Below are 27,465 nucleotides of genomic sequence, written 5' to 3'. Positions count from 1 at the left end.
CCCTCCCCTTTCCCCTCAGACGCGCTCTTCTTTCCCGCCCTTTCTACAATCTTGGGACTTTGCGGCAAATCCACCAGGGGGCGCTCTCCGCGAAAAGAAGGGAACTTCAGGCGCTTCCCCATTGGTCCATGGAAGGCGAACGTCAAGGCTGGCTTTCTAGGGGAGGCCGGAAGGAAGTGACATCAGAAAGGCTTTCCGCTCTAGGACGCCTCCCTCGCTCTGCTTAACCCCTGGGGGTCCGCAGGGGGTTGCGAGGAGTCTGGCAGGGGGAGGTCCAGACGTGACCCGGGTGAGGGACGGCACTTTGCGGTCAAAGGGAGGCGGAGGAGGGAGGGACCCGCGCCCGGCGCTCCTCCGCCTTCAACCCCGGGTCCTATGTTCCCCAGCCGCCCTCTCAATGCAGGAAGAAGCGGGGATCCCAGGAAGGCTGCGGGGATCCGGGATCCCTTCCCGCCCGTGTCCGGGAAAGAGCCCGAGTGGGAGTAGGGGAGGGTCGGCCCTGCGGAGACCCAGCAGGAGAAGAGAGAAGCCGGGCGGGGAGGAGGCAGGATTCGCACTAGGCTCCCCGAGGACCCCATCCTGTCTTCGGAGGGGGAGAGAAGCGGGGCGGCCACTCCAGCTGCCTCCTTCCCGGCCTTGCGCTGTGATGAGCATTCGGGCAAGCTCGGTATTCGGGCAAGTTGGTTGAAGCTTGTTCAGTGGCTGAATTCCCCTTTCTAATTCTTGGCTTTTCTTTTTCTTTCCATCTCAGATACAGAAACTGGAAGCCATTTGAAATCTTTGCAAGCCAAAAGTTTCTCTTGGGGGAAAAAAAAGAGAATAACTTTCAGGGATCCGTCCTGCAGCCCTAGAAATGGTCCCGTGAAGGAAAAGGCATCTGGAGACCCACCAGAGTCCTTGGACCCATTTGGAGTTGCTCTGCAAGACAGAGAAAGGATGGAGACACAACCTTTTGCCAAGGAGGGAAGCGGAAAAGGCCCTTCGGCTGCTCAGCCTGGGAAGGGGGGAAAGCTCTGGACAAGGACTGGGCAGAAGATCCTGGAGGAGGAAACCATCCTCCCTTCTGAAGTTCAGCCCTGGAACTTTATCCAACACTGGGAGGCTGAAGGTCCTCGAAGCTTTTGCAGCCGACTCCATGACTTTAGTAGGCGATGGCTGAGATCCGAAAAGCACACCAAAGCCCAGTTGCTGGACCTGGTTGTTTTGGAGCAGTTCCTGGCTCTTCTGCCCCCAGAGATGGAGAGCTGGGTACGGGAGTGTGGAGCAGAGACCAGCTCCCAGGCAGTGGCCCTGGTGGAAGGCTTCTTCCTGAGCCAGGCGGAGGAGCAGAACGAGTTGCAGGTGAGAGACTTTAGGGAGCTCAGAAGGGAATAGAGAATGTGTCTGAATACTTCACCCCTCCTTCCCAAACTTCTCTGCATTAATAATATGTGGTAATGTCCCATCAATTCTTGTAGGACATTATTCCATTGTTTTCTCACTCAACAACAATGATGGATATTTGGGGCTTTGAGGTTGTGTTCCGAATATAAGAATCTACTTTACGTCGTGTGATACATTAATTCTGCTTCTTTTTTCCTTCCTCCTATTAGAAGTCCTACAATGTGGAGATCAGAGATCCTGAGGGAAGGAAGAATCCATCAAATCCCTCTCAGGAGCTGTTTTTCAGGAGGATCACTTGGGAAGATCAAAGTCAGGACACCCCAGGAGGTAATTGAAGATCCTCCGATTACCCATCTGTCTTTCCTTTGCTCTCTCTTCTCTTCTGTACAATACCTCCTCCTATTTATACTTCTCCACGCTAACTGCATCTACAGATAATCATCCAGCGACCCTCTTAAGGTGAGCCTCATTCTCCTGGGAAAGGAGGAGATTGACGTCCACCTGAAGGGAATTTGCTGAGGAATTTGCGGGTTTTCTAGAAGACATAATCACTCGACTTCATTCCCAGTTAAATGCCGGCACGGTTGCTGTTCCAGTGGAAGCCCTTGAGGCAGGTTCTTGCTCTGTTATCTGGGAACGGTTTGACCCTGTCACTCCTGAGGAAGTGGACAGGATCCTAGAGGGTATGCGTACAAGCACCTGTGTTTTAGACCCATGTCCCCCCTGGTAGGTGACAGGTGGGTGGACTCTGGCGGTGATTAATGCTTCCCTGCAGGAGGGGGTAGTGCCCCAGCACTTTAAGGAGGCTGTGCTCCACCCTCTTCTTAAGAAGCTATCGCTGTATTCCAGCCTGTTGGATAATTTTCGACCTGTGTCCCATTTTCTCTTTTTGGGGAAGGTGGTTGAGAAGGTGGTTGCATGGCAGCTCCAAAGATTTCTGGATGAAAGGGATTATCTGGACCCCTACCAGTCAGGATTCAGGGCTGAAAACCACATTGGTCACGCTTCTGGATGTTCTCTGGCAAGAGCGGGATAGAGTAGCGCATCCATCCTTGCCCTACCTAACATCTCGGTGATTTTCCATACCATCGACCATGGTATTCTCCTGGGGCGGCTTCAGGGGATGCAAGTGGGAGGCCTTGTGCTATCCTAGCTCACTTCCTTCCTCTGCGGCTGCTCTTAGTCAGCGTTAATAGGAGGGGAGAAATCCAGCCCTCATCCACTGCTTTGCAGTGTTCCACAGGACTCAATACTCTCTCCACTCCTGTTCAACATTGATATGAAATCGCTGGGTGAGATAATTTGTCAGCACCTACCAAAATATCATCAATATGCTGATGATACTTAGCTGTGTGTTTGAGTGGTGGGTTAAGCGATGCTGTGTTCTCCCTCTCGCAGTGCCTGGAGTTTTGAGGGGCTGGATGGGGAGCTACAGGTTGAAACTAAACCCTGGGAAGACCGAGTGTCTCTGGGTTTGGGGTTCGTTGGCCAAGGGAGAATCGCCACCACTGGTCTTGGATGGGCTAGCACTACCCCAAACCCATCAGAGTGGACAGGCAGGGAATGCGGGTCCCATCCCCTAGGGCAGTGATGGCTAACCTTTTTCCCATCGGGTGCCAAAAGCAGGGGGAGTTCAAGGTGGGGGAGTCGTGCTAGGGCATGCCCACACCTATAATACTATGTGTGCAACACTCCTCGCACATGCCCGTGTGACCCCCCATCCTCCCGCTATTGGCTCGCGATGGACCCATTTTTCACCCTCCCCAGTTCCAGAGGTGTAGCATTTAGGGTCCCGAGGCTGGAGATGAAAAGAATGTAATTCACTCACGGATAGCTGAACCAATAGAAGTTTATTGAGCATCCAGAATTGACATGAGAATCAACAGCAAGATTATTAATCATGAAACATTCTTACAGTGTTTTCAGCTTCTTTGGCTCTACCTACTTTACGTTTTATATCATTATTGGCTAACAAGTCTCCAAGGCACAATAATTGGTTAGTCCTTACATCATTGGTGTTTGTGAGAACTTTCACGTTATTATAGCTGAATAAATCAAATGTTATCAAATGAGTGAATAAAATGTTGCAGGTTATACTTTAATACAGGTTTTACATTTGTAAGCTGCCTTGAGTTGCCATGTGCAAGTAAGCGGTGTATAAATTGTCTAAAATAAATAAAATAAATATTTTGGTAATTATTTATTTTGAAATTATTCCTTACAGAGAAACAAAGAATGAATTTTTTTCGTTTTTATAATGGCGATCAAGCAGCGGTTGAACCTCCAAATCAAGTAAGAAAGGGAAAAGTTATTAGATTTGTATTCTTGCCTTTCAGAAGTGAGGTGGGCATGCAGAATGCTCTCCTTCTATTCCTCCCACTTTTTTGGGGGGATTGGATTATTTTTCTGTCCTTCCACAAAATGGACATCAGAATAGCAGGTTGAAGTGGCTGTCAGCCAAGATCTCTTTCTCTGGTTATCTTGTTCTGCTGGGTCCTCCATCTTTGTGTTTACCAGAAGCACTTCTTTTAAAGTCCTTCAGGAATTAGAAATAAACGTATCACATCGGCAGGAACTGCTCGACCCCTGTTCTTTTTGTAATTTATTGACATCATATGGTACAGATTAACAGAGTTGGAAGGGACATTGTAGGTCATCTAGTCCAACCCCTATACCATCTCTTACTGTTGGCAGTCTAGTCTCTTCTTGAAAGCTCCCAGTGATGAAGCTCCCACAACCTCTGAAGGAAATTTATGTTCCATTGGTTGATTGCTTTCACTGTCAGAAAATCTCTCCTTATTTCAGATTGAATCTCTCCTTGTTCGGTTTCCATCCATTATTCCTTGCCTGACCTTCAGGTGCTTTGGAAAATAGCTTGACCCTCTCCACTCTTAGGCAGCCCCTCAAATATTGGAACCCTGCTATCATGTCTCCCCTGGTCCTTCTCTTCACTAGACTAGCCATGCCCAGTTCCTGCAACCATTCATCATGTTTTAGCCTCCAGTCCCCTAATCATCTTGGTTGCTCTTCTCTGTACTCTTTCTAGTCTCAAGGTATTTTTTACACCATGGCAACTAGTACTGGATGTAATGTTCCTAAGTGTGGTCTTACCAAGGCATTATAAAGTGGTACTAACACTTCATGTGGTCTTGATTTTCTATCTCTCTCTTAAAGCCTATGATTCTGGGTTTGGGGTTTTTTTTTTGGCAACTGTAGCACACTGCTGGCTCACATTTAAGTGATTGTCCACTAGGACTCTAAAATCCCTGTTCCACTTACTACTTTTGAGCCAGGTATCACCTATTCTATGCTAGTGCATTTGGTTTTTCTCTCCTAAATGTATCACATTACAATTCTCACCAATGAATTTCATTTCGTTAGAAGGTACCAATCTGTCGATCCTTCTATATCTTAAGCCAATCTTGTGGAATGTTGTTATTCCTGTCAATTTGGTCTTGACTGCAAATTTGAGGAGTTCCCCTTCTATCCCCTTGTTTAAACCATTGATGAAGATGAAAAGACCTTGCAAATCCTCCTGTTCTGTTCTTTTTTCCGTTTTCAGGAGAGTCTGGTGTCCTTCGAGGAGGTGGCTGTGTATTTCTCTGAGGAGGAATGGTCTCAGCTGGATCCTGACCAGAAAGCGCTGCATTCAGAAGTCATGCTTGAAAACCATAGGAATGTGGTCTCTCTGGGTAAGAGTTTTCGTGTCCCCAATCGGAGACTTCAAGAAGACAGATTATAGTTAGTTTTTATTTTAAAATCACTAATCAGTTACCGTATTTTTCGGAATATAAAATGCATTGGCGTATAAGACGCACCAAGGTTTTGAAGAGGTAAATTTTTTAAAAAAGTTTTTGCCCTCCCCAGCTCCCAGGAGCATTCTGCAGGCATCCCAAACCATCTGCACCCTCCGTTTTTTGTTAAAAATGGGGCATGCAGAGAGTTTGGGAGGCCTGCAAAGTGCTCCTGGGGAGGGCAAAAATGCAACGTGTGTGGCTTGATGTTCTTAAAGAGTAAGGCTTTTATCTATCTCAAAACCACTTTTCTCTACGCCCCCCATGGCAGGGCAGGACTAAAAAGCTCTCTCCGCGCTTTATTGTTTTTCCTTTTCCCTCGGACTGGCGGTGACAGTGAGTGCTTGGCCCAAGGAGCAGCAGTCGGCTCGCTTCTTTTCTTCAGCTAGGAGGGAAAGACATGCAGGCTGCTGCTATGCTTGGCTGGGAACAGCCCATTGGATGAGAAGGGGTGGGGATGGATTAAAGGATCCTCGTGGTGGCACCTGGGAAGCAGAAAGGAAACAAGGCTGCCTCGTCTCTCTCACACACCCACACCAGATCCGCCCGGATCTGTCAGCAAAGAGATACGGTAGCTGGGCTCAATAGCGGCAGTAGCAATAAGCACTGCATGACAGATCCAGAGAGATTTGCAGGGTGGGGGTGGAGGAAGGGAAGAGAACAAATCTCCTCTGCCCAAAGACTTTTCTCAGGACCCTCAACCTCCACTTTCTCTCCGGATAAAGCTATTGGCATCGTTGGGATTTTGGCTAGTGAAAGAAGAGCGGGATGGAAAGGAAACTTTGGAATGCGGCAGCTGCCAGGCTCCAGGAGTTCGGCGCTCCTTTATTCCGAAGTTTCCTTTTCATCCCACGCTTCTTCCATTAGCCAAAATCCCGACGATGCAAGTAGCAATTTTCCAGAAAGTGGAGATTGAATGTCCTGAGAAAAGTCTTCATGCAGAGATTGGTTCTCTTCCCTTGTTCCAACCCCCACCCCAGTCTCTCCGGATGTGTTATGCAGTGCTTATTGCTACTGCTGCGATTGCACCCAGCTACCGTATCTCTTTGCTGCATGACAGATTGTGTGTGTGTGTGTCAGATCTGTCATGATCTGTCAGAAAGAAATTCACTGTCAGCATTCCAAATATCATCCAAAATTAAATTAGATTTCAAGGCAAATCTTCCTTCAAAGTTCCAATTTATTAATAGGGACATGTTGGTACATCTGTGGGAACCCGAATCTGAAAGCATTCCAGTTGAATGTTCAAAACCTTGCCCCCACACCCACAATTCCATCACATGGTCCAATGTTCCTCTGCCCCGCTGGCATTTCCACCCATCCAGTTCCGGTCAGGTGCAGAGGTGGGGAGACAAAAGATGACCTTGGGCTTCTAGAAAGGAATTTTTTATTTTGAAAACACACATTCTACTCCTTACTGTTTTCCCCTCCCTATTCTCCACTAATGAAACAGCATAGAAAAAATAATAGAAAGTGTGGCAGGTCAAAGATCTTAAAAGGAATATGACTGAAGGTGTGACATTCACTTGACTTTGTACAGTTTGATCTTTTTCTCTAACCTTCTTATCATTTTCATTTCGCTTTTGCTTTGAAGGCAATAATGGGCAGGAGAATCAAGATTCCTGGAAACTCTTCCAAGTGATCAAAGCTAAAGATGGAATGGAGAAGTTTGGAATTCGAATAGAATTTGAAAGCCATGAGAAAAACCAGTCAAATAATTGGAGTCAGGAAAGCTCATCTTCCGCTGATGCTCTAATGCAACATTTTCTTGCCCAACAAGAGAAACCATTTGATTTTGTTACAACTCAAAAAGTGATTGACACAAAAGAGAAGCCATGTAAATGTTTGGAATGTGGACAAGGTTTTAGAAGTAGTGGGCATCTTACTTGCCATAAAAGGATCAGCTCAGGAGAGAAACGGTATAAATGCATGGAGTGTGGAAAGACCTTTGCTCAAAGAGGTCATCTTACTTTCCATAAAATGATCCACACAGGGGAGAAGCCGTATAAATGCATGGAGTGTGGAAAGACTTTTGCTCGAAAATGTACTCTTACTTCCCATAAAAGGATCCACTCAGGAGAGAAACCATATAAATGCATGGAGTGTGGAAAGACTTTTGCTCAAAAATCTCCTCTTACTTCCCATAAAAGGATTCACTCAGGAGAGAAACGGTATAAATGCATGGAGTGTGGAAAGACCTTTGCTCAAAGAGGTAATCTTACTTCCCATAAGATGATCCACACAGGGGAGAAGCCGTACAAATGCATGGAGTGTGGAAAGACCTTTGCTCAAAGATGTCATCTTATTCGCCATAACATGATTCACACAGGAGAGAAGCCATATAAATGCATGGAGTGTGGAAAGACCTTTGCTCAAAGAGGTAATCTTATTTCCCATAAGATGATCCACACAGGGGAGAAGCCACATAAATGCCTGGAGTGTGGAAAGACCTTTGCTCAAAGACGTCATCTTATTCGCCATAACTTGATTCACACAGGAGAGAAGCCATAGAAATGCGTGGAGTGCGGAAAGACTTTTGCTCAAAAATGTCCTCTTACTTCCTATAAAAGGATCCACTCAGGAGAGAAACCATATAAATGAGCCGAGGTGGCGCAGTGGTTAGAGTGCAGTACTGCAGGCCACTAGCTGAGTGTGATCTGCAGTTCAGCGGTTCAAATCTCACCGGCTCAAGGTCAACTCAGTCTTCCATCCTTCCGAGGTGGGTGAAATGAGGACCTGGACTGTGGGGGCAAGTTGCTGACTCAATTTGCTAAAAAATTTGTAAACCGCTTAGAGAAGGCTGACAGCCCTATGAAGCGGTATATAAGTCAAATAAATAAATAAATGCATGGAGTGTGGAAAGACCTTTGCTCAAAGTGGTCATCTTATTTCCCATAAGAGGATCCACACAAGTGAGAAGCCAAAGAAATGGATGGTGTGGAAAGACCTTTGCTCAAAGATATCATCTGAGTTGCCATAAGAGGAGCCACACAGGGGAGAAACCATATAAATGCATGAATTGCAGAAAGACATTTGCTCAGACGTATGGTCTTAATTTCCTTAACATAATCCACACAGGAGAGAAACCATGTAAATGCATGGAATGTGGAAAGAGCTTTGCTCACAATAGTAATCTTATATCTCATAAAAGAATCCATGCTTAGAAGAAGCTATATAGCAATAGCAATTCCACTTAAGAGTTATATACCACTCCACAATGCTTTACAGCAGTCTCTGAGCAGTTTACAAAATCAGCATATGGTCCCCAGCAATCTGGGTCCTCATTTTACCCACTGCAGGAGGATGAAAGCTGAATCAAACATGACCCTATCAGAATCAAACTCCTGGCTGTTGACAATTAGCCTATAGTACTGCATTCTAACCACTGACCCACCATGTCTCTATAGATTTTTATCCGTATGTATATTGTGTCTTTCGGATCCAAATGAGACAAGGTTGAATCCAACTAAATGACATTTAATGTGGAGAAAAGTAAGATTTTATACCTGGGCAGGAAAAACATCTCAAAAATAGTAACTGTATATCTTTGGAGTCCGAATGGATGATCACTTATGCATGAATCACTTGTGTGCAGCAACACCCAATAAAGCTAATACAACCCTTGGTTGTATAAACAGAGACATAGAATCATAATCACATGCAGTATTAGTACCGTTGTCAGCCTGGAAGCCACTTTTTTCTTTGCAGCTTCGAGGCTGCCATATTTAGCTCCTGGGAAAGTGGGAGGGGGCATTTCAAGGAGCGGTGGAAGATTAGTCACAAAAAATTCCTTTCTCTGGGAGTCAAGGATGATTACCCTGCACCTGGATGGCAGATATATTGGGGGTTGCCTCCAGTTTGGGTCAGCACATTACAAAAAAGATGTTGAAACTTTGGAAAAAGTGGAAAGAAGAGCAGCTAAGATGATTGAAGGCCTGAACACTAAAACAAGAATCATTCCAGGAACTGGGCATGGCTAGTCTTGTGAAGAGAAGAACCAGGGGAGACAGATTAGCAGCCTTCCAATAATTGAGGGACTGCCACAGAGTGGAGGGGGTCAAGCTATTTCCCTGGGTATCTGAAGGCCAGACACGGAATAATGGATGGAAATAGATCAAGGAGGGATTCAACCTAGAAAGAAGGAGAAATTTTCTGATGATGAGAACAACCAATGGAACGTTGTGGGAGCTTCATCACCAGAGGCTTTCAAAAAGAGATTGGACTGCCATTTCTTAGAAATGGTGTAGGGTCTCCACCACTTCTGATGGAGGCTTGGACTAGATGATCTTTGGACTACCAAGGTGGTGCAGTGGTTAAATGCAGCACTGCAGGCTACTGCTAGATCAGCAGTTCAGCGGTTCAAATCCCACCGGCTCAGGGTTGACTCAGCCTTCCATCCTTCCGAGGTGGGTAAAATGAGGACCCAGATTGTTGGGGGCAATATGCTGACTCTCTGTAAACCGCTTAGAGAGGGCTGAAAGCCCTATGAAGCGGTATATAAGTCTACTGCTATTGCTATTGCTATTGCTACATGACTGACCACAGTTTTACTTTTTTGGGGTTATTATTTTTTCAATGCCCTAGAAGTGATTTTCGCATAGTTGTGTAAATAAAAAGTGCTGCTTGAACTCATTTATTAAAACATAGAACAGTTCTAGTGTTGTGGAAATGCCTTTGTGTCTGTTCCAACCTTCCTCCACACAGGGAGTATTAAAGCAAGTAGTGTTAACTCTCAAAACGACTCTAGCTGAAGCCATATTTTTCTTGCTTCACTTCTTAGTTGCCATACTAATCAGAGCCAAGAGCCAAGGTGGCGCAGTGGTTAGGGTGCAGTACTGCAGGCCACTTCAGCTGACTGTTATCTGCAGTTCAGCGGTTCAAATCTCACCAGCTCAAGGTTGACTCAGCCTTCCATCCTTCCGATGTGGGTGAAATGAGGACCCAGACTGTGGGGGCGATATGCTGACTCTGTAAACCGCTTAGAGAGGGCTGAAAGCCCTATGAAGCGGTATATAAGTCTAACTGCTATTGCTATTGCTATCAAGGGAGGGGGGAATTTATGGAATGCTGAAAAGTTCATCACTGCTTGCTTGGCTAACGTGACCTGTTACACGAGATGGGTGGACAGTATCGTTTACTTATACCCAAAATGCGGGAATTATTCCATTTTGCTTTCACTGTTGACCGTGCAGATATGATATACCGAATCAACCGGATTTTTGAGGAAGCCAAGGTCTCAGAGTCTTGAATTGGTTGGGAACATTACTCGGAACCAAGACAAGTAGCTTTAAGGGAAAGCAGTGGTAGGGAAATGTGGATGCCTATTAAGTTCTCATAACTAGGCAGCCTGCTGGCCAACCAAGGCAGTCCCTGATTTATTAAGTAACCATTCAAAGTTACACGCTAACATTGGAAATGATTCATCAAGAAGGATGATCTTTGGAAAGCAATGGGAACGAAAATAACAAGAAATTAAGAACAACTTTATACATACATACATACATACATACATACATACATACATACATACATACATACATGTTACTTCAGTCCGTCCTGATGAAACACTCAGAAATGCAAAGGGGAAGTTTCCCTGGAATATCAAGATACCAAAAAGAATCCAATCTGCCAATAAAGGAGAAAATGTGTAGCTCGCGGTTGAAATGAGGGGTCCTTGTTGCTCTGTGACTTGTTTTGTTGTAGACATTTCATTACCCAAACTAGGGAACATCATGAGTGCACCCATCAACCTCAGAGGACACTAAGGATCCCTCAATCAAACTACCATCTGCTGTGTCAAATTAAGATCCGGGTCAACCAATATGAATGTAGAAGCAGGGAACCTTTTTCGGTCAAAGACCTCTTACGATCTGATGGAATAATGACAGCTGTCAAAGTAGAGTGTGTGGAAAAAGCTTCTGGGAGAACAATTTGTTTTTCATAGAAGGGCCAGAATGAAAAGAAGCAGAAAAAAATGCATGAGCAGAAGATATTTTTCAAGCATTAGGGCCATATTTTTTTCTATGGTTTGCCATAACATTAAGGTAACTTAAAATTAACAGTTGTGTAGTTACTTGCTAAACATGCATAAAATTCTCTTTCTTGCATGAATAAAAATTACTAACACAGTAAAGTTTCTGGATGGCCTGGGTGGGAGGCATATTTCAGCTGATGCTCAATGGAAGCTGTTTTTTCAAATATGGATTATTAAAAGTTTGTGTGACAAACTGTAGAAAAAAATAGATACAGAAAGAAAAATAAGATGTTATTTCCACATTTTTCCATCCTTTTTCATTTTGTTTTGCTCACTGGAGCTAATCTCTGTGTGTCACTGTGAACTCCAAATCTGGTCAAATGTTTTCATAATGGAGCCTTCCGATTTTCTTGTTTTGCTTTTTCATTTCCTTTTCCTCTTCTCATTTATGGTCTAAATGGAGAGCCGAGGTGGCGCAGTGGTTAAATGCAGCACTGCAGGCTACTTCAGCTGACTGCAGTTCTGCAGTTCGGCTGTTCAAATCTCACCGGCTCAGGGTTGACTCAGCCTTCCATCCTCCCGAGGTGGGTAAAATGAGGACCCAGATTGTTGTTGGGGGCAATATGCTGATTCTGTAAACCGCTTAGAGAGGGCTGAAAGCCCTATGAAGCAGTATATAAGTCTAACTGCTATTGCTAATGATATATCCTTGCCTTAAATTCTCCAAGGGGCCTTAAGCTTCCTAGTCACATTTCTTGAGGTGAATTTTCTACTCAATACCTATGTAAAAATATGTTTTTCCTCATGATAGTTTAGCTTGATATTCCTTTTTCAGGATCTTCCTTTTCTTTCATCAGAAGAGGCCGGTGGGGTCTCTGCCCTTTCTTCTCCCCCTTTGCTGAGAAGCAGAGCGGATAAGTTGATAAGGGCAGCTGTATGTATTGAATTAAATAAATAAAAAAATAAATCCTTTTCCTAATTGTGGCCTTTCTGCCTGTGCACCATCTGCCTCCCCTTCAGGCCGGAGTTCCCAACAACCGCAAGACACAAGCTGTTTCCAACAGAGGCTACTGGTCCTCCTCTTCTGACTGCCTGACTGTTTCTGACAGGATGTGGACCTTTTTGAGGCCTCCTCCAATCTCTGCCCAGCATTCAGGGCTGTTGGCTGTTGTTGAGGGAAGTTAGTTCAAATCCTCCAGAGAGATTTTTCTCCACCTCCACAGACGGTTCATGACAGGAAAGGGAGAAAGATGGCGAAATTGCTGCCTCTGGAAACGACATAGCCACTTTCGGGCAGTCAGACATTGAAAAGAGCCTTTCCTTCGACTCCCAAGCCCATCATCCATGCCCTCTCTCTTCCCCTCAGACGCGCTCTTCTTTCCCGCCCTTTCTACAATCTTGGGACTTTGCGGCAAATCCACCAGGGGGTGCTCTCTGCGAAAAGAAGGGAACTTCCGGGGCTTCCTCATTGGTCCGCTGGAAGGCGAACGTCAAGGCTGGCTTTCTAGAGGAGGTCGGGAGGAAGTGACATCAGAAACGCTTTCCGCTCTAGGACGCCGCACTCGCTCTGCTTAACCCCTGCGGCTCCGCAAGAGGCTGAGAGGCTGCGGAGAGTGTGGCGGGGTGGTGGTGCAGACGTGACCCGGGTGAGGGACGGCATTTCGCGGGCAAAGGGAGGCGGAGGAGGGAGAGACCCGCGCCCGGCCCTCCTCCGGCTTCAACCCCGGGTCCCATGTTCCCCAGCCGCACTCTCCATGCAAGAGGAAGCGGGGATCCCAGGAAGGCTGCGGGGATCCGGGATCCCTTCTCGCCCGTGTCCGGGAAAGAGCCCGAGTGGGGGGCGGGGAGGGTCGGCCTTGCGGAGGCCCAGCAGGAGAGGAGAGAAGCCGGGCGGGGAGGAGGCAGGATTCGCACCAGGCTCCCCGAGGGTCCGATCTTGTCTTCGGAGAGGGAGAGAAGCGGGGCGGCTTCTCCAGCTCCCTCCTTCCCGGCTCTGCGCTGGGATGACCCACTGGGGGCTCCGGGCAGGTTGGGTGAAGATTGTTCAGTGGCTGAATTCCACTTTCTAATTCTTGGAGTTTTTTCCCCATCTCAGATGCAGAAACTGGAAGCCATTTGAAATCTTTGCAAGCCAAAAGTTTCTCTTGGGCAAAAAAGGAGCGAAGAACTTGCAGGGATCCGTCCTGCAGCCCCAGAAATGGTCCCGTGAAGGAAAAGGCATCTGGAGACCCACCAAAGTCCTTGGAAACATCTGGAGTTGCTCTGCAGGACAGAGAAAGGATGGAGACACAACCTTTTGCCAAGGAGGGAAGTGGAAAAGGCCCTTCAGCTGCTCAGCCTGGGAAGGGGGGGAAGCTCTGGACAAGGACTGGGCAGAAGATCCTGGAGGAGGAAACCATCCTCCCTTCCGAAGTTCAGCCCTGGAACTTTATCCAACACTGGGAGGCTGAAGGTCCTCGAGGATTTTGCAGCCGACTCCATGACTTTAGTAGGCGATGGCTGAGATCCGAAAAGCACACCAAAGCCCAGTTGCTGGACCTGGTTGTTTTGGAGCAGTTCCTGGCTCTTCTGCCCCCAGAGATGGAGAGCTGGGTACGGGAGTGTGGAGCAGAGACCAGCTCCCAGGCAGTGGCCCTGGTGGAAGGCTTCTTCCTGAGCCAGGCAGAAATGCTGAAGGAGCAGGTCAAGTTGCAGGTGAGAGCTCAAAAGGAAATAGATTATGTGTTTGAATACTTCACCCTCTTTCCTAAACTTCTCTGACATTCATAATATGTGGCAATGTTCCACCAATTCTTGTAGGACATTGTTCCATTGTTTTCTCACTCAACAACACATTAATGGATATTGGGGGCTTTGAGGATATGTTCCGAAGATAGGAATCCACTTTATTTCGTGTGATGTACATTTATTCTGCTGCGTCTTTCCTTCCTCCTATTAGAAGTCCTGCCCCGTGGAGGTCAGAGATCCTGAGGGAAAGAAGAACCCATCAAATCCCCCTCAGGAGCTATTTTTCAGGAGGATCCCTTGGGAAGATCAAAGTCAGGTCGCCTCAGGAGGTAATGGAAGATCCTCCGATTACCCGTCTGTCTTACCTTTGCTGTCTCTTCTCTTCTGTACAATACCTCCTCCTATTTTGTTAATTACGCATTTTGAAATTATTTATTCTTTACAGAGAAACAAAGAATGAAGCTTTCTGGTTTTTATGACGGAGATCAAATAACGGTTGAGCCTCCAAATCAAGTAAGAAAGGGAAAAGTTATTAGATTTGTATTCTCCCTTCAGGAAGTGAAGCAGGTGTGCAGAGTGCTCTCTCCTATTCCTCCCCCCCCTTTTTTTGGACTGGATTATTTTTGTGTTCCTCCACAACATGAACATCACAATAGCAGGTTCAAGTTGCTGTCAGCCAGCATAGCTTCCTCTGGTTATATTGTTCTGTTAGGTACTCCTCCAACTTTGAGTTTACAAAAAGCAATTTTTTCAAACCCTTTCAGAATTAGGAATAAATATATCACAGTGGCAGGAACTGCTGGACCTCCGTTCTTTTTGTAGTTTTCTGCCATGCCACCTAGTGAATGGCAATTCACCGGTTGTTGTATTCACCACGTTATTTAACACATGGTTACTACACAGAATAGTTTCACCCAACAGTGTTTCCGGCAAACCTGAATCAGCTATCATAGTTCGAGTCATGGCCTGTAATGTTTGCCCCCTTCGTTCTGCAAACAAGTTATGTTGTGGCCTATAAGGAGCAGAACATTTGTGCTCAATACCAGCTGATCTTAACATAGTTTGGAATTTATAGTTGGTAAACTCGTCCCATTATCAGTAACTACAATAATGACCTTGGCTTTCATCTTTCTCCCCGCAAGCCTCAGCCAAGGTGGCGCAGTGGTTAGGGTGCAGTACTGCAGGCCACTTCAGCTGACTGTTATCTGCAGTTCAGCGGTTCTAATCTCACCGGCTCAAGGTTGACTCAGCCTTCCATCCTTCCGAGGTGGGTGAAATGAGGACCCAGACTGTAGGGGCGATATGCTGACTCTGTAAACTGCTTAGAGAGGGCTGAAAGCCCTATGAAGGCGTATATAAGTCTAACTGCTATTGCTATTGCTAATTAAAGAAAAGCTGGAATGTTTCTATTTTGTTTTTCATTAAATAGCAGAAACTGTATCTTGAATAATGATCCATGATACTCAAAACATAACAGGCACCTCCCAAACTGAGTTTCTTAGGTCCTATTATATCAGCAAAAACAACTTCCAGGGGTTCCTTTGTTTTAAAACCATTCAGTCTGTTTGCAGGAGTAACTTTGCTCTTCTCCCGATTGCAAACATTGCAGTTTAAATATTTAATGCATGGTTTTAGTTTTACTCCCCCTGCCAACTTAACAGTTTGTTGCAGCATCTTGTAATTAATGTGCCCCATGCGTCTATGTAGTAAATGTATGCATTCATCATGGGTTTCACATTATCATAAACTGAGTTAGCCATCTGGCCATCCGGTTTAACATAGAAACCATTTGTTAATTTGGCAGTAACCCTATTGCCTTCTTTTTCAATTATACAGTTATCTCCCCTAAAGGTTACTACATAGCCAATATTAACTAGAGCCCTTACTGATAATAAATTAAATTTCAGTTTAGGTACATATAACCTGGGTAACTCCTCCTTTAGGAATGAACAACATGCATTACCTTCACCAGCCACCTTCACCTTCCATCCATTTGCCAAACATACACGTTCCTTGCTCGTGGTCATGTCTACAAACCTTTTTCTATCTCTAGCAATTCACTGTGATGCTCCACTATCAACAACCCACAAATCATGGTTTACAGGTGCATTGCTAGACATAGCCAAAGTAGACATAGCTAAGTTGACATTAGCATTTTTTCTAGCTCTTCCGGCAGGCCCTGGGCTGTTGAACCCATGACTGAGTTCCAGCCCCGATTAGATTGGGTGTATGTTGTGGTCTTTTTTAATCTATGTTTCTGTGTTTTTAACTTTTCTATTTTTTAAATGTATTGTTGTAAGCCGCCCGGAGTCCTTCGGGATTGGGCGGCCTATAAATTCATTAAACATTAAACATTTTATTGTTTTGCCTTTTTACAGAATCTAGCTATATGTCCCTTAGCCCCACAAGAATAACATTTTCGAACAGTATAGGCGGTAGAATGTGACTCCTCATGTTGTGGTGGTTTCTCTCTCAGTTGTTCTCTTTCCATCCTTCTCCTTGACTCTTCCAACAGTCGTGCAGTAATGTCAGTCAATGTTAGTTCATTTCGGGTTAGGACTTCAAGGGAAGATATAAAGACTTCATAACTCTCATCCAGTGAGGAGAGTATGATATAAACTTGATGTAGCTCAGAGAAAATTAGTTCTTTTTCATGTAGCTCCTGGAAAACCCCTTTCATAAAGGTTAAATTTATTAAATGAGCTAACATATCTCCACCTTTCATAAGACAGTTTGCGTGTAAGATGTATGTGTGCACCTACAGTGTCACGTACATAAATCCTCTTCAAATTTTCCCAACATCTTGCAGCAGAATCTTCTCCATTAATATGTATTAACTGTTGGTCATTCAGTGTTAGACCAATAATACACAACGCCCATTTGTTGCATCACTGAAAATCTGCTATCTTCCTGGCATCATCATCGTTATCTGGATTCCAAGCAGTTACATCCAGTGGATTCTGTACAGCATCCCATAAACCTTCCCTATGCAGGAGTAGACTGCATTTCATAGACCAGGAAACATAGTTTGTTCCATCCAACCGGGTTATCATTGATAGACTTGTTGATGGGTCGCTCACCATCTTCTCCAAGATAATGCAATCACTAAATAAACAGCTGCCTGTATGCGGTATTGCGTACCAACACCAACTCTTCTTTAGCTACGTCTGGTACACTCTGAGCCCATAACCAGTGTTAGGTAAGCTCCCTGTTGGGAGAGCGCGTACGTTCAGAGAAGAGTTGTTAGAGTTGTGTTGGAGAACACACAAATCAGCATACAGAGACACTGCAGTTTTAAATAGGCTTTTACTTTCGTGGAAATAGAGGTATCAGAGTCCATCAAACAGTCCAAGTCATACATGGAAAAGACAGTCAGTCATCAGTGTCTTTCAGTTAAGGGATAATCCAAATAACATAGTCCATAAACATAAAAACAGTCCGGTACTCAAAGTTTGCTAGGCCTGACACCCTGATCACTAACAGCACCCCAGTACTTCATTATTCCACAGACATAGGAAAAGCAAACAGATCACAGATCAGTTCCTTCAGGTTCAATCAGTCTTCAGTATCTCAATATCTCAATGTTGCAATCAATTAAGTTTATGATCCACAAGATCATAATCCATAATTGTTGTAATCCATAAAGCCCGCTGAGTCCCGACTCTTTAATACTCCAATTTTTCACATTATCGAAACTAATCCCAATAATCCACAAAGTCAGTCCACACAGGTTTTCCTTTATATAAATGTTCAACGAAGACAAGTATTTATAATCCACAAGGCCCTCTGAATTCCCTATCTAATTTTTTGGTGTTCCACAATGTCAAGATAAACTCAAAGTCTTCTTCTTCCCACATTCTCAAAACATTTTTATCTTCCATTTTTCCCTTTGAACATTCAAAGGTATTTATAATCCACAAAAATTCAAGGGGATTCCTTTTATGCATCTACCACCTATCTTGCTTTTTTCACAATAGTTTCCAAAAACCCTTCTTTTTTCAATCTGTCTCTAAACACAGTTCTTAAAACAAAGTGTATACATTCAGTCTGGTCACTTCCAAAATATTCCTTGTTAGAATGGAATGGAATAGGAATAGGAATGGAATGGAGAGTTTGAAGGGACCTTGGAGGTCTTCTGTTGCATTAGGGTCCTGAGGCTGAAGATGAATGAAAGTAAACCAATCCACTGATAGCTGAACCAACAGAAGTTTATTGAGCATCCAGAAGAATCACAGCATTAAGCATTCCACGGAAAGCAGAATCAACAGCAACTTATTAATCATGAGACATCATTTTTATAGTTTCTCAGATTCTTAGTCCTCACCTACTTTACGTGTTATTACATTATTGGTTAACAAGTCTCCAAGGCACAGTAATTGGTTAAGTCATTACATCATTGGTGTTCATGAGAATGTGCATGTTCTCACACACTAAATGAATCAACTGTTATACGTTCAAATAAGTGAATGTTACAGGTTATACTTGGTATCATCCCGTGTCCTTGTTCATGCCTGGGAACACTGCAAGCAGCAAAGAATCGCTGACAAGCAAAGAATTGGTGCAGCTTGCTGCAGTTTGTACTTACACATGTAACCACAGTTCTAAGGACCATCCAGATGATTTACTGTAATAACCCTACAGTCTTCTAGTCCAACTCCCTGCTTAGGCAGGAAACCCTACACCACTTCAAACAAATTGTTAAACAATCTCTTGTCTATTGTGTTTGGCCAGTAGATGTCACCTATGGTTTGGCTTCTTTCTCTCTGAAAGATTGTCTAAGCAAGAACGACAATCTTTCTGAAAATGTCTTTTCTTTCTGAAAATGTAAGAGCTGAGCTGAGAGATTCCTCAAAGTTCCAATCTATTAGAGAAGCTATGTTGGCGAATGTGGAAAAACCTGAATCTGAAAGTTTCCAGGATTTCCCCACCCAGTTGAAAGACCCTGCCCAGCACCCACATGTCCATCACATGGCCCAGTCAGACCCCGTTCCCAACTGGAGATGTTCGTCAAGCACACCCATCCGTGTGCCGGGCAAGTGCAGGGCAAGTTGTCCTTGACCTCCTGAGAAAGGAATTTTATTGGGACTACATATCATTTATACTCCATACAACCCCTCCTCCCATTTTCCCACAGTAGAAAATATGGGAGGCTTGAAGGACCAATGCAAAAGATGGCTTCCAGGGTTGACACACTTATTTTTTCCACGTTCAGGGGAGTCTGGTGTCCTTTGAGGAGGTGGCTGTGTATTTCTCGGAGGAGGAATGGTCTCAGCTGGATCCTGATCAAAAGGCGCTGCATTCGGAAGTCATGCTTGAAAACCATAGGAACGTGGTCTCTCTGGGTAAGAGTTTTCTAGTCCCCAATTAAAGACTTCAAAAAGACAGATTATAGTTAGTTTTTTTTAATCAAAAAATAATTGATCAGATATCGTCTCGTGGGAGGGTGAAGGATGTGTCCTTGTACTCCAAGGAAGGAAAGAGTCAATGTCTCTGTGCTTAGATTCTTTTGGGCCATTTCTTATCTGTATTCCATTCCATTTCTATTTGAACTTATCTGTGGGGACTGAAAAAAATGAGGTGTGCTTTTATGTATTCTCTGGAGGTCATGTGAGAAGAACGTGTTGTCATTTGTCCTCTGAAACCTCCAAAATGGTGCGAGAACAGAACTTTCACTCTCGGGTCATGGAAGAGCATTCTCCCAATCCAATTCAAGGCCAAAGTGTGACTCAGAGCATCCTAGGGTTCAGGTAATCCCCGAGTTACGACAGTCTATTAAGCGACCATTCAAACTTATAACCTAGCTCACTGCCAAGTACTTAAGACTTACTCTGGAAATTACAAATGTTGCAGCACCACAGTCGTCATTCACACTTACAAAGGACAGCAGAGATGTTGCGGCTACCTTTGCCCTATCTATACCAGCTTTACACCTGATGGTACTTACGTTGTGACAATGTAGCAAGCCGTCAGTTCCTTTGCCTGCTTCGGTGCATTTGAAGAAAAAGGAGGCCTAAAGTTGTGAGATCAGTAGTGGGACATCTCGCACTACTGATTTCATGTGATTTTGCATTACAGTACTTTAGGTCTCTGTTCTCTGCTAACCAAGGCCTGCACGAGATCCAGGGCAAAGTGCTTTGCAAACAGAAGGAAGGCCTCTTTCTTTTCAAAGACTGTGGCCCTGGATCTCGTGCAGTCCTCAATTCTTAAAAGAACACAGGCCTAAGGTACTGCAGTGCGAGATCATGCAAGATTACTAGCCTGAGATCTTGCACTACTTATCTTGCACTAAAGAGTTTAGGCCTCTGTTCTCTGCGAACTGAAGCCTGTACCAGATCCAGCCATTCTTGAAGCCTCCCAACTTTTCCAGTCTCAGCACGAAGAGCATTTAAAAGCAAATGGGAGGCTTCAAGCAAGGGATTTTGTTCCAAAGTTTCATAGTTGGGATCAAGTAATGGGCTGAGCAGGAGTCCCACCTGCCAGAAAGAGCTGCTCCAAGGTACACCAGGGAACAAGGAGCTTGTTTCAAAATCGTTTCCGTTCCCACAGGTCTCTGCTGAAATTAACTCACCTCAGTAAATCTTACCATTTCTCCTTATTCCTCCTTGGATGTTTTCCCTGATTATTCCTTGACTCAAAACAGACTTTGATTGAGATTTGCAGATATAGAAATACTTGTAAAGACAGAGATGTTTTCTAGATATTTTCAAAGCTTTCAGGACTCATGAATATAGAAACCATCCTGTCTAAATTACACCACTGTAAACATGCAAACATAAAACATAATGGAATTTTGGAAAAATTCAGAAAAAAAATCACTTGACTTTATACAGTTTGATCTTTTTCTCTAACCTTGTTTTTATGTTCACTTCTCTTTCTCTTTGAAGGTAATAATGGGCAGGAGAATCAAGATTCCAGTGTGATCAATGTTAAAGATGGAACGGAGACGTTTGAGATTCAAATGGAATTAGAAACCCATGACAGAAACCAGTCAAATGATTGGAATCAGGAGAGCTCCTCTTCCACCAATACTCCGATGCAAGACTTTCTTGCCCAACGAGAGAAAAGAAGGAAAAAATATATTGGAAAAAGTGTGAAGCAAAACAAAGCTAAATTACAAGTAAAAAAACACAATTTGAGCCAAAACAAAGGAGAAGATGCTATAAGAAGACACAACGGACAAAATTACAATGGGACATTCATTCCTTCTCTTGGAAATATGTTCTTTACATCTCAAAAAGTGATTGACACGACAGAGAAGACTTATAAATGTTTGGAATATGGAACATGTTTTAGAACAAGCAGACAACTTACTTCTCATGAAAGGATTCGCCCTAGGGAGAAGGTATACAAATGTAGAGAGTGTGGTAAAAGGTTCAGAAGATGTAGTAATCTTATTTTCCATAAAAGGATCCACTCAGGGGAGAAACCATATAAATGCATGCAGAGTGGGAAAACCTTCACTCGTAGCAGTGAACTTACTATCCACAAAAGGTTCCACACAGGGGAGAAGCCCTATAAATGCATGGCATGTGGAAAGACCTTTGCTCTGAGCAGTAGACTTGCTATCCACAAAAAGATCCACACCCAGGGGAAGCCATATAAATGCATGGAATGTGGAAAGACCTTTGCTCAGATCAGTAATCTCAGAAGACACAAATGTATGCACATAGGGGAGAAGCCATTTAAATGTATGGAGGGTGAAAAGACCTTTGCTCAAAGTGGTCCACTTATTTCCCATAAGATGATCGAAACAGGGGAAAAGCTGTATAAATGCATGGAGTGTGGGAATACCTTTACTCAGAGCAGTGGACTCACTAGACACAAAAGGATCCACACAGGGAAAAAGCTGTATAAATGCATGGAGTGTGGGAAAACCTTTACTCAGAGCAGTGGACTCACTAGACACAAAAGGATCCACACAGGAGAAAAACCGTATAAATGCATGGAGTGTGGAAAGACATTTGCTCAAAGTGGTACTCTTATTTCCCATAAGATAATCCACACAGGGGAGAAACCATATAAATGCATGAATTGTGGAAAGACATTTGCTCGGCGCTATCAACTTACTTCCCATAACAGAATTGACATAGGAGAGAAGCCATATAAATGTATGGAGTGTGGGAAAACCTTTACTCAGAGCAATGGACTCATTAAACACAAACGGATCCACGCAGGAGAAAAACCGTATAAATGCATGGAGTGTGGAAAGACCTTTGCTCTAAAAGGGACACTGATGATCCACAGAAAGATCCACACAGGAGAGGAACCATATAAATGCATGGAGTGTGGGAAAACCTTTACTCAGAACAGTGGACTCACTAAACACAAAAGGATCCACACAGGAGAAAAACCGTATAAATGCATGGAGTGTGGAAAGACCTTTGCTCAAAGTAGTAATCTTATTTCCCATAAGATGATCCACACAGGAGAGAAACCATATAAATGTATCGAATGTGGAAAGAGCTTTGCTCAGAATAGTAAACTTACTTCTCATAAATGGATCCACACAAGGAAGAAACCATATAAATGCATGAATTGTGAAAAGACATTTGCTCACAGCTATGAACTTACTTCCCATAATAGAATCCACACAGGAGAGAAGCCATATAAATGTATGGAATGTGGAAAGAGCTTTGCTCAGAATAGTAAACTTACTTCTCATGAACGGATCCACACTCGTGAGAGAGTATATAGCAATAGTAATTTCACTTAAGAGTTATATACCACTTCAGCATATGCTTCCCAGCAATCTGAGTCCTCATTTTACTCCCCTCTGCAGGATAAAAGTCTGAATCAACGATGAGGCTGTCAGTATCAAACTCCTGGCTGTGGGGAATTAGCCACTGCCCCATCATATCTATAGATTTTTATGTATATGCGTATTGTGCCTTTCTGATCCAAATGCCACAAGGTTGAATCGAACAAAATGAAATTTAGTGTGGAGGGAAAAAAAGGTTTTACACCTGGGCAGGAAAAACGTTACATAGAATGTGGCTCAACTGTGAAATCTTGGAGTCTGAATGGATAAGACACGTGTGTGCAGCTGCAGCCCAAAAAACTAATACAATCCTTGATTGTATAAACAGGCAAAGAATCAAAATCACATGAAGTATTAGTCCTGCTCTATAAAGCCTTAGTAAGATCACACGTAAAACACTGCATCCAGTTTTGGTCATCAAACTGCAAAAAAGATGTTGAGGCTTTGGAAAAAGGGCAGAGAAGGGCAGCAGGCTGATGAAAGGACCTGGAGACTAAAACATAGGAAGAACAGTTGCAGGATTTTGGTTTGGCTAGTCTAGAGAAAAGGATTGGGAGTGGCATGATATCAATATTCCAGTGTTTGAGAGGCCACGCACGCATGAGCATCAGCGAAAGAGCAGCTGCCGGGTGTGCATGCTCATGTGGGAAGATGATATCCAGTTTCTAGCGTGTCCATGCGCACCGGCTACCTGGTGTCTAATTTCTGGCACACATGCATGCTGGAAGACCAGCTCCCGTGCCCAAAGACATGGAGAGGAGATCCTGGCAGTCACTTCCTAGGGGAGCTGAGCTGTCAGCCAGGACAGGCGGGCTGGGGCTTCCCTCCTTCCCCGACTGAGTGGGCTTCCTGCATGGCCCAAGCCCTCCAGCCCTTGGCACCAATGTGCATCTGCTGTCCAGAGCGCTTGGCCAGCTTGGGCGCACCCGAAAGGCAGCAGCAGTGGCGGCAGAGGGGGAGCAGGAGAGAAAGTTAGATTGCATAGTCAAATAAAGGGAATAAAAGATCTAAGGAACAAAGATGGGAGGAAAATTAAAAAGAAAATAAGATTAAAGGTTCGGATGCAGGTAAGAGATGATGGATAAGGGAAAATATAAAAATATTTGTATGAATAAATTTCAATAATGTGTATTAATATCAGAACTATACAGGTTGGATTATTATGTTAGTGTGATAGATATCAGGATGATAATTTAATATAAAAGAAAATGAAGAATTGGGAAAATACACTGTACTACTAAATATGTATAAAAATATGAACAACAGTGAAAGGTTAGAACTTAACAATGGGCGATTAGGGAAATATTTATAAATATATATTAATCTAAGCATGTATATTAATAATAGAATTATATGGATTGAAGAACTGGAAAGAATATTAATAGAAATACCCTAAATGTATAAATGATTGTGATTGATACTAAAACTGTATTATGAGATATTGAATAATAGAAGGATGGAAGTTCGATTTAACTAAATAGGTGGAAAACATGTCTTTGAATATTATAGCGATATGAAAGCCAGGTGGGGGTGGGGGGAGTTAAAATACGGATAGAAAATAGTGGGGAATAATAATTATATACAAAAGGATAAAGATGGTTCAGAAATGATAGGTGATAATAAAAGGCATATATAAATATTATGAAATAATGGAAATGAAAGGTAATATTTAGGAATAATAACACTGTTTATGTGTACTGAAATGCATGTTACTCAGTTACCACACCATTCATGCACTGATATGTGTAAAGAATATCTATGTATAAATAAAAATGTAATGGTTGTTTGTTCAATCCCCCAAAGTTCTTCACCAATTGCTTTGAAATTTTGGCACAACGTTGCATTCAAATGCGTGAATGTTTTTATATACGTATATTACATAGATGTAACACCTGTGACAGGTAAAAACATGATTTTCTGTAAAAACATGATTTTTGAAAACCAGCTCCATCTGGTGAACGTAAAAGCAACACAGCTATATTAAATATTTCATGATTCCATTTCAATGTTTCCAGCACCATCTGGTTGACGTAAAAGCAACACACACTATACTAAATATTTCATGATTCCATTTCAATGTTTCCGATTACATTGTTATATTGAATTTTCATAGATCTTGATTTATTTTCATTTTGATTTAATTATTTCGTGTGACATTGCGTTGTGTCGTTTACCATAGTGTTCATTTAGTGAGTGTAGTATATTCGGAACAGTTGGCTCTCTCTCCAGCTTCGTCCCGACGGTCCCTTTATATGTGTGGCTGGGCTACGGCCGCACCCTTTCCCCTTTCCGCCCTCCAGAGGAGGCAGAGGTGGAGCGTCTACTCAGCCCGGCTGGCCGCACATGCTCTCCACCCCCCCTCACAGCGAGCCAACTACGGCCTCGCCAAGGCAGCTCCAGTGGGACGGCGTCGTCAGCCTGAGGTGCAGTGGGGTTGGGGCGGCACACCGAGGACTTCTCCTCCAAGATCCTGGACGTCTCACTCTCCTGGGCCACCGACTTGGGGGAGCCCGAGCGCAGCTCCTTCGAGGAGAAGCTCAACAACTTCCCCGAGGTCGACAGCCCCGGTGCCGTCTCCCCCAACCAGCCTCGCCCGGCCCAGCAGCCCCGAGTCCTGACCAACGGCAGCACCCACCCGCCTTCCCACTACGCCCAGACTGGGCCACAGCAACGCGTGGCCGGGAACAGCTAGTAAAAAATAAAAATTTGATTGAAAAAAAAAGAAATGGGGAAGGGAGGGGGAAGGAAAATAGACCAGCTATCAATCGAAACAAAAAGGTTTCTTGTAGGAACCAAGGTCATCCTGACAGATGGCAGCGGAGTGGCAGCTACCTTCATTGGACAATGCTCTCTTAAGGGGAAACTGCAGGAAGTGAGTTGATTTTCGCTAGCTCTGCCGGTATGGTTTATGCAATAAACATGTTATTTGAGGAATCTACTTGCCTTGGAGTTCTCTTGGTGGATGCATTACTTGGAACCCTGACACAGAGTTGCAGTCAGAAATGCATTTAGTCCTGAATCCCTTACTATTGTTTCAGCTTTTTTTTTACTTTGCTTAATATTGTTGAAATCTGCCTTTCAACCTTGCTTCACATTATGTATTGCGAGTAACAACAGAAAGAAAACCATAAAGCAAGGGTCCTCAAACTTTTTTTAAAATAGAATTTATTTTTATTTTCAAAACAAACACAACACCTAAAATCTTCCTTCTTTACATACTGTATACAGAAAGTGTATAAGAGCCAAGGTGGCGCAGTGGTTAAATGCAGCACTGCAGGCTACTGCTAGATCAGCAGGTCAGCGGTTCAAATCTCACCGGCTCAGGGTTGACTCAGCCTTCCATCCTTCCGAGGTGGGTAAAATGAGGACCCAGATTGTTGGGGGCAATATGCTGACTCTCTGTAAACCGCTTAGAGAGGCCTGAAAGGCCTATGAAGCGGTATATAAGTCTACTGCTATATTGCTATATTGCTATATCAGTTGGTTACAAAAGGTTTTCGTGCATCTCTTCCACAGTCATGAAACATAATTCATATAAACTCAAATATTTTAACTTAAATATTTATACATGTTACCCTTATACCTCCATTTTTATTTGACTATAATTATTTAAATGTCCATCATAAAATATACCAAGTTTTAATACATAACCACATATTGGCATTTCATTTAATATTTCTAAAATCCTCCAATAGCAGTGAATCCTTATGTCCTATTCTAGCTAAACATCCATAATATTTAGTAACAAACTTTTCTAATCCTCCTTTCCAGATACCTGTTTGCTATTTTCATCCAGTTTCCTTATATTATACCCATACATATATATAGGTTGTCATTATTATCCCTCCTTTATTTGACTATATCCTGTATCATAACATTTCCCCCTAATAATCAAAACTTAACTGTATCTAACTTAGTTCTTTTTTATTAACCTTTGTATATAATCCAAAAGGATTTTTAATCTTCCTTTCATGGGTACCATTCAATATTCATATCCAATTATTACTTATCATAACACAACACATTGTATACTTTATCATTATCAATTATTTATTTAATTATATCTATTATTACTACATTTCACTAAGTTTAACTAGTTTTAAGTTATATTCTTCCATCTATCAACCTGTATCTTTCCAATAACAAAACCATCTCATATCTTCTGCCATTTGTGGTACCAATCCTCTAGTCATCTTCTTGATCAGCTTTGTATGGACTTCTCTTAGCAACTCCTTGCTTATAAGATCTCTCATATAATCTTGGTGCCCTCTTTCTGTTTCCTTATTCAGTTTGTCTTTGATTGTCAGCAATATTATCAAAACTTTTCTAGTGGAATTTCTTTCTTTAAGTCCATAGATTCTTTAATTTTATCTTCTTCTATATCTTGACCTTTGAAATAGATTTCCTCTCCATTTAATTCCTCTTTCTGTATTCCATTCTTTCCATTTTCAGGAACAAACCAATTACCATAGATATCAGCAGGTTTAGTCTCTTTATATTCATTTTCCACTTCGGTATTTTGAGTTTCAATCACCCTGTTTTGCATTTCCCATGGGGGAAGGTCAATTCCCCTCAGACAATCAGTAAAGCAGGATATGTTACACTCGTAGTCTCATGAGTAGGAGTCCCCGGCTTCACTGTGTGTAATTTAGAGAGAAAATGCTAAATAGCCTGAATTGCACATTAGCTAAACTCAATTTGGTCTTACTAAAATAAGAGCTAGGGCAGGTTCAAGAACCATCCCTTCGAAATGGGCAGCCTGTAACTTAAAGGGAAAGCATGGCTATGAAGAATTTTGGGATTTCTGCTTGCTTGAAACCTGTCTGGAA

The 27,465-nt window shown here is 43.3% G+C and overlaps 1 protein-coding gene across 4 annotated transcripts; it reads left to right on the top strand.

The window, feature by feature from the left end:
- Positions 1-311: 311 nt before the first annotated feature.
- LOC148047321 (uncharacterized) lies at positions 312-24,434 on the top strand. Of its 4 annotated transcripts, XM_087711399.1 has the most exons (6): positions 12,738-12,797; positions 13,247-13,845; positions 14,090-14,207; positions 14,324-14,391; positions 19,091-19,220; positions 20,763-24,434. In XM_087711399.1, exons 2-6 carry the CDS (start codon positions 13,432-13,434, stop codon positions 22,589-22,591), a joined length of 2,559 nt encoding a protein of 852 aa, XP_087567525.1. In that variant the 5' UTR covers positions 12,738-12,797; positions 13,247-13,431; the 3' UTR covers positions 22,592-24,434. The 4 variants fall into 4 exon arrangements, with proteins under 4 accessions (XP_087567528.1, XP_087567527.1, XP_087567526.1 ...); XM_087711402.1 differs by lacking the exons at positions 12,738-12,797; positions 13,247-13,845; positions 14,090-14,207; positions 14,324-14,391; positions 19,091-19,220 and adding exons at positions 312-1,341; positions 1,596-1,710; positions 3,608-3,675; positions 4,946-5,075; XM_087711401.1 differs by lacking the exons at positions 12,738-12,797; positions 13,247-13,845; positions 14,090-14,207; positions 14,324-14,391 and adding exons at positions 312-1,341; positions 1,593-1,710; positions 3,608-3,675.
- Positions 24,435-27,465: the final 3,031 nt, after the last annotated feature.

This window comes from Thamnophis sirtalis, unplaced genomic scaffold, assembly GCF_051295495.1.
Source record: "Thamnophis sirtalis isolate CommonGarterSnake01/CBP01778 unplaced genomic scaffold, rThaSir2_p1.2 scaffold_3, whole genome shotgun sequence".
In the NCBI taxonomy this organism is placed as follows: Eukaryota; Metazoa; Chordata; class Lepidosauria; order Squamata; family Natricidae; genus Thamnophis; species Thamnophis sirtalis.
The sequence above is the reverse complement of the archived record's forward strand: the minus strand, read 5'-3'. Positions and strand labels throughout refer to the sequence as shown.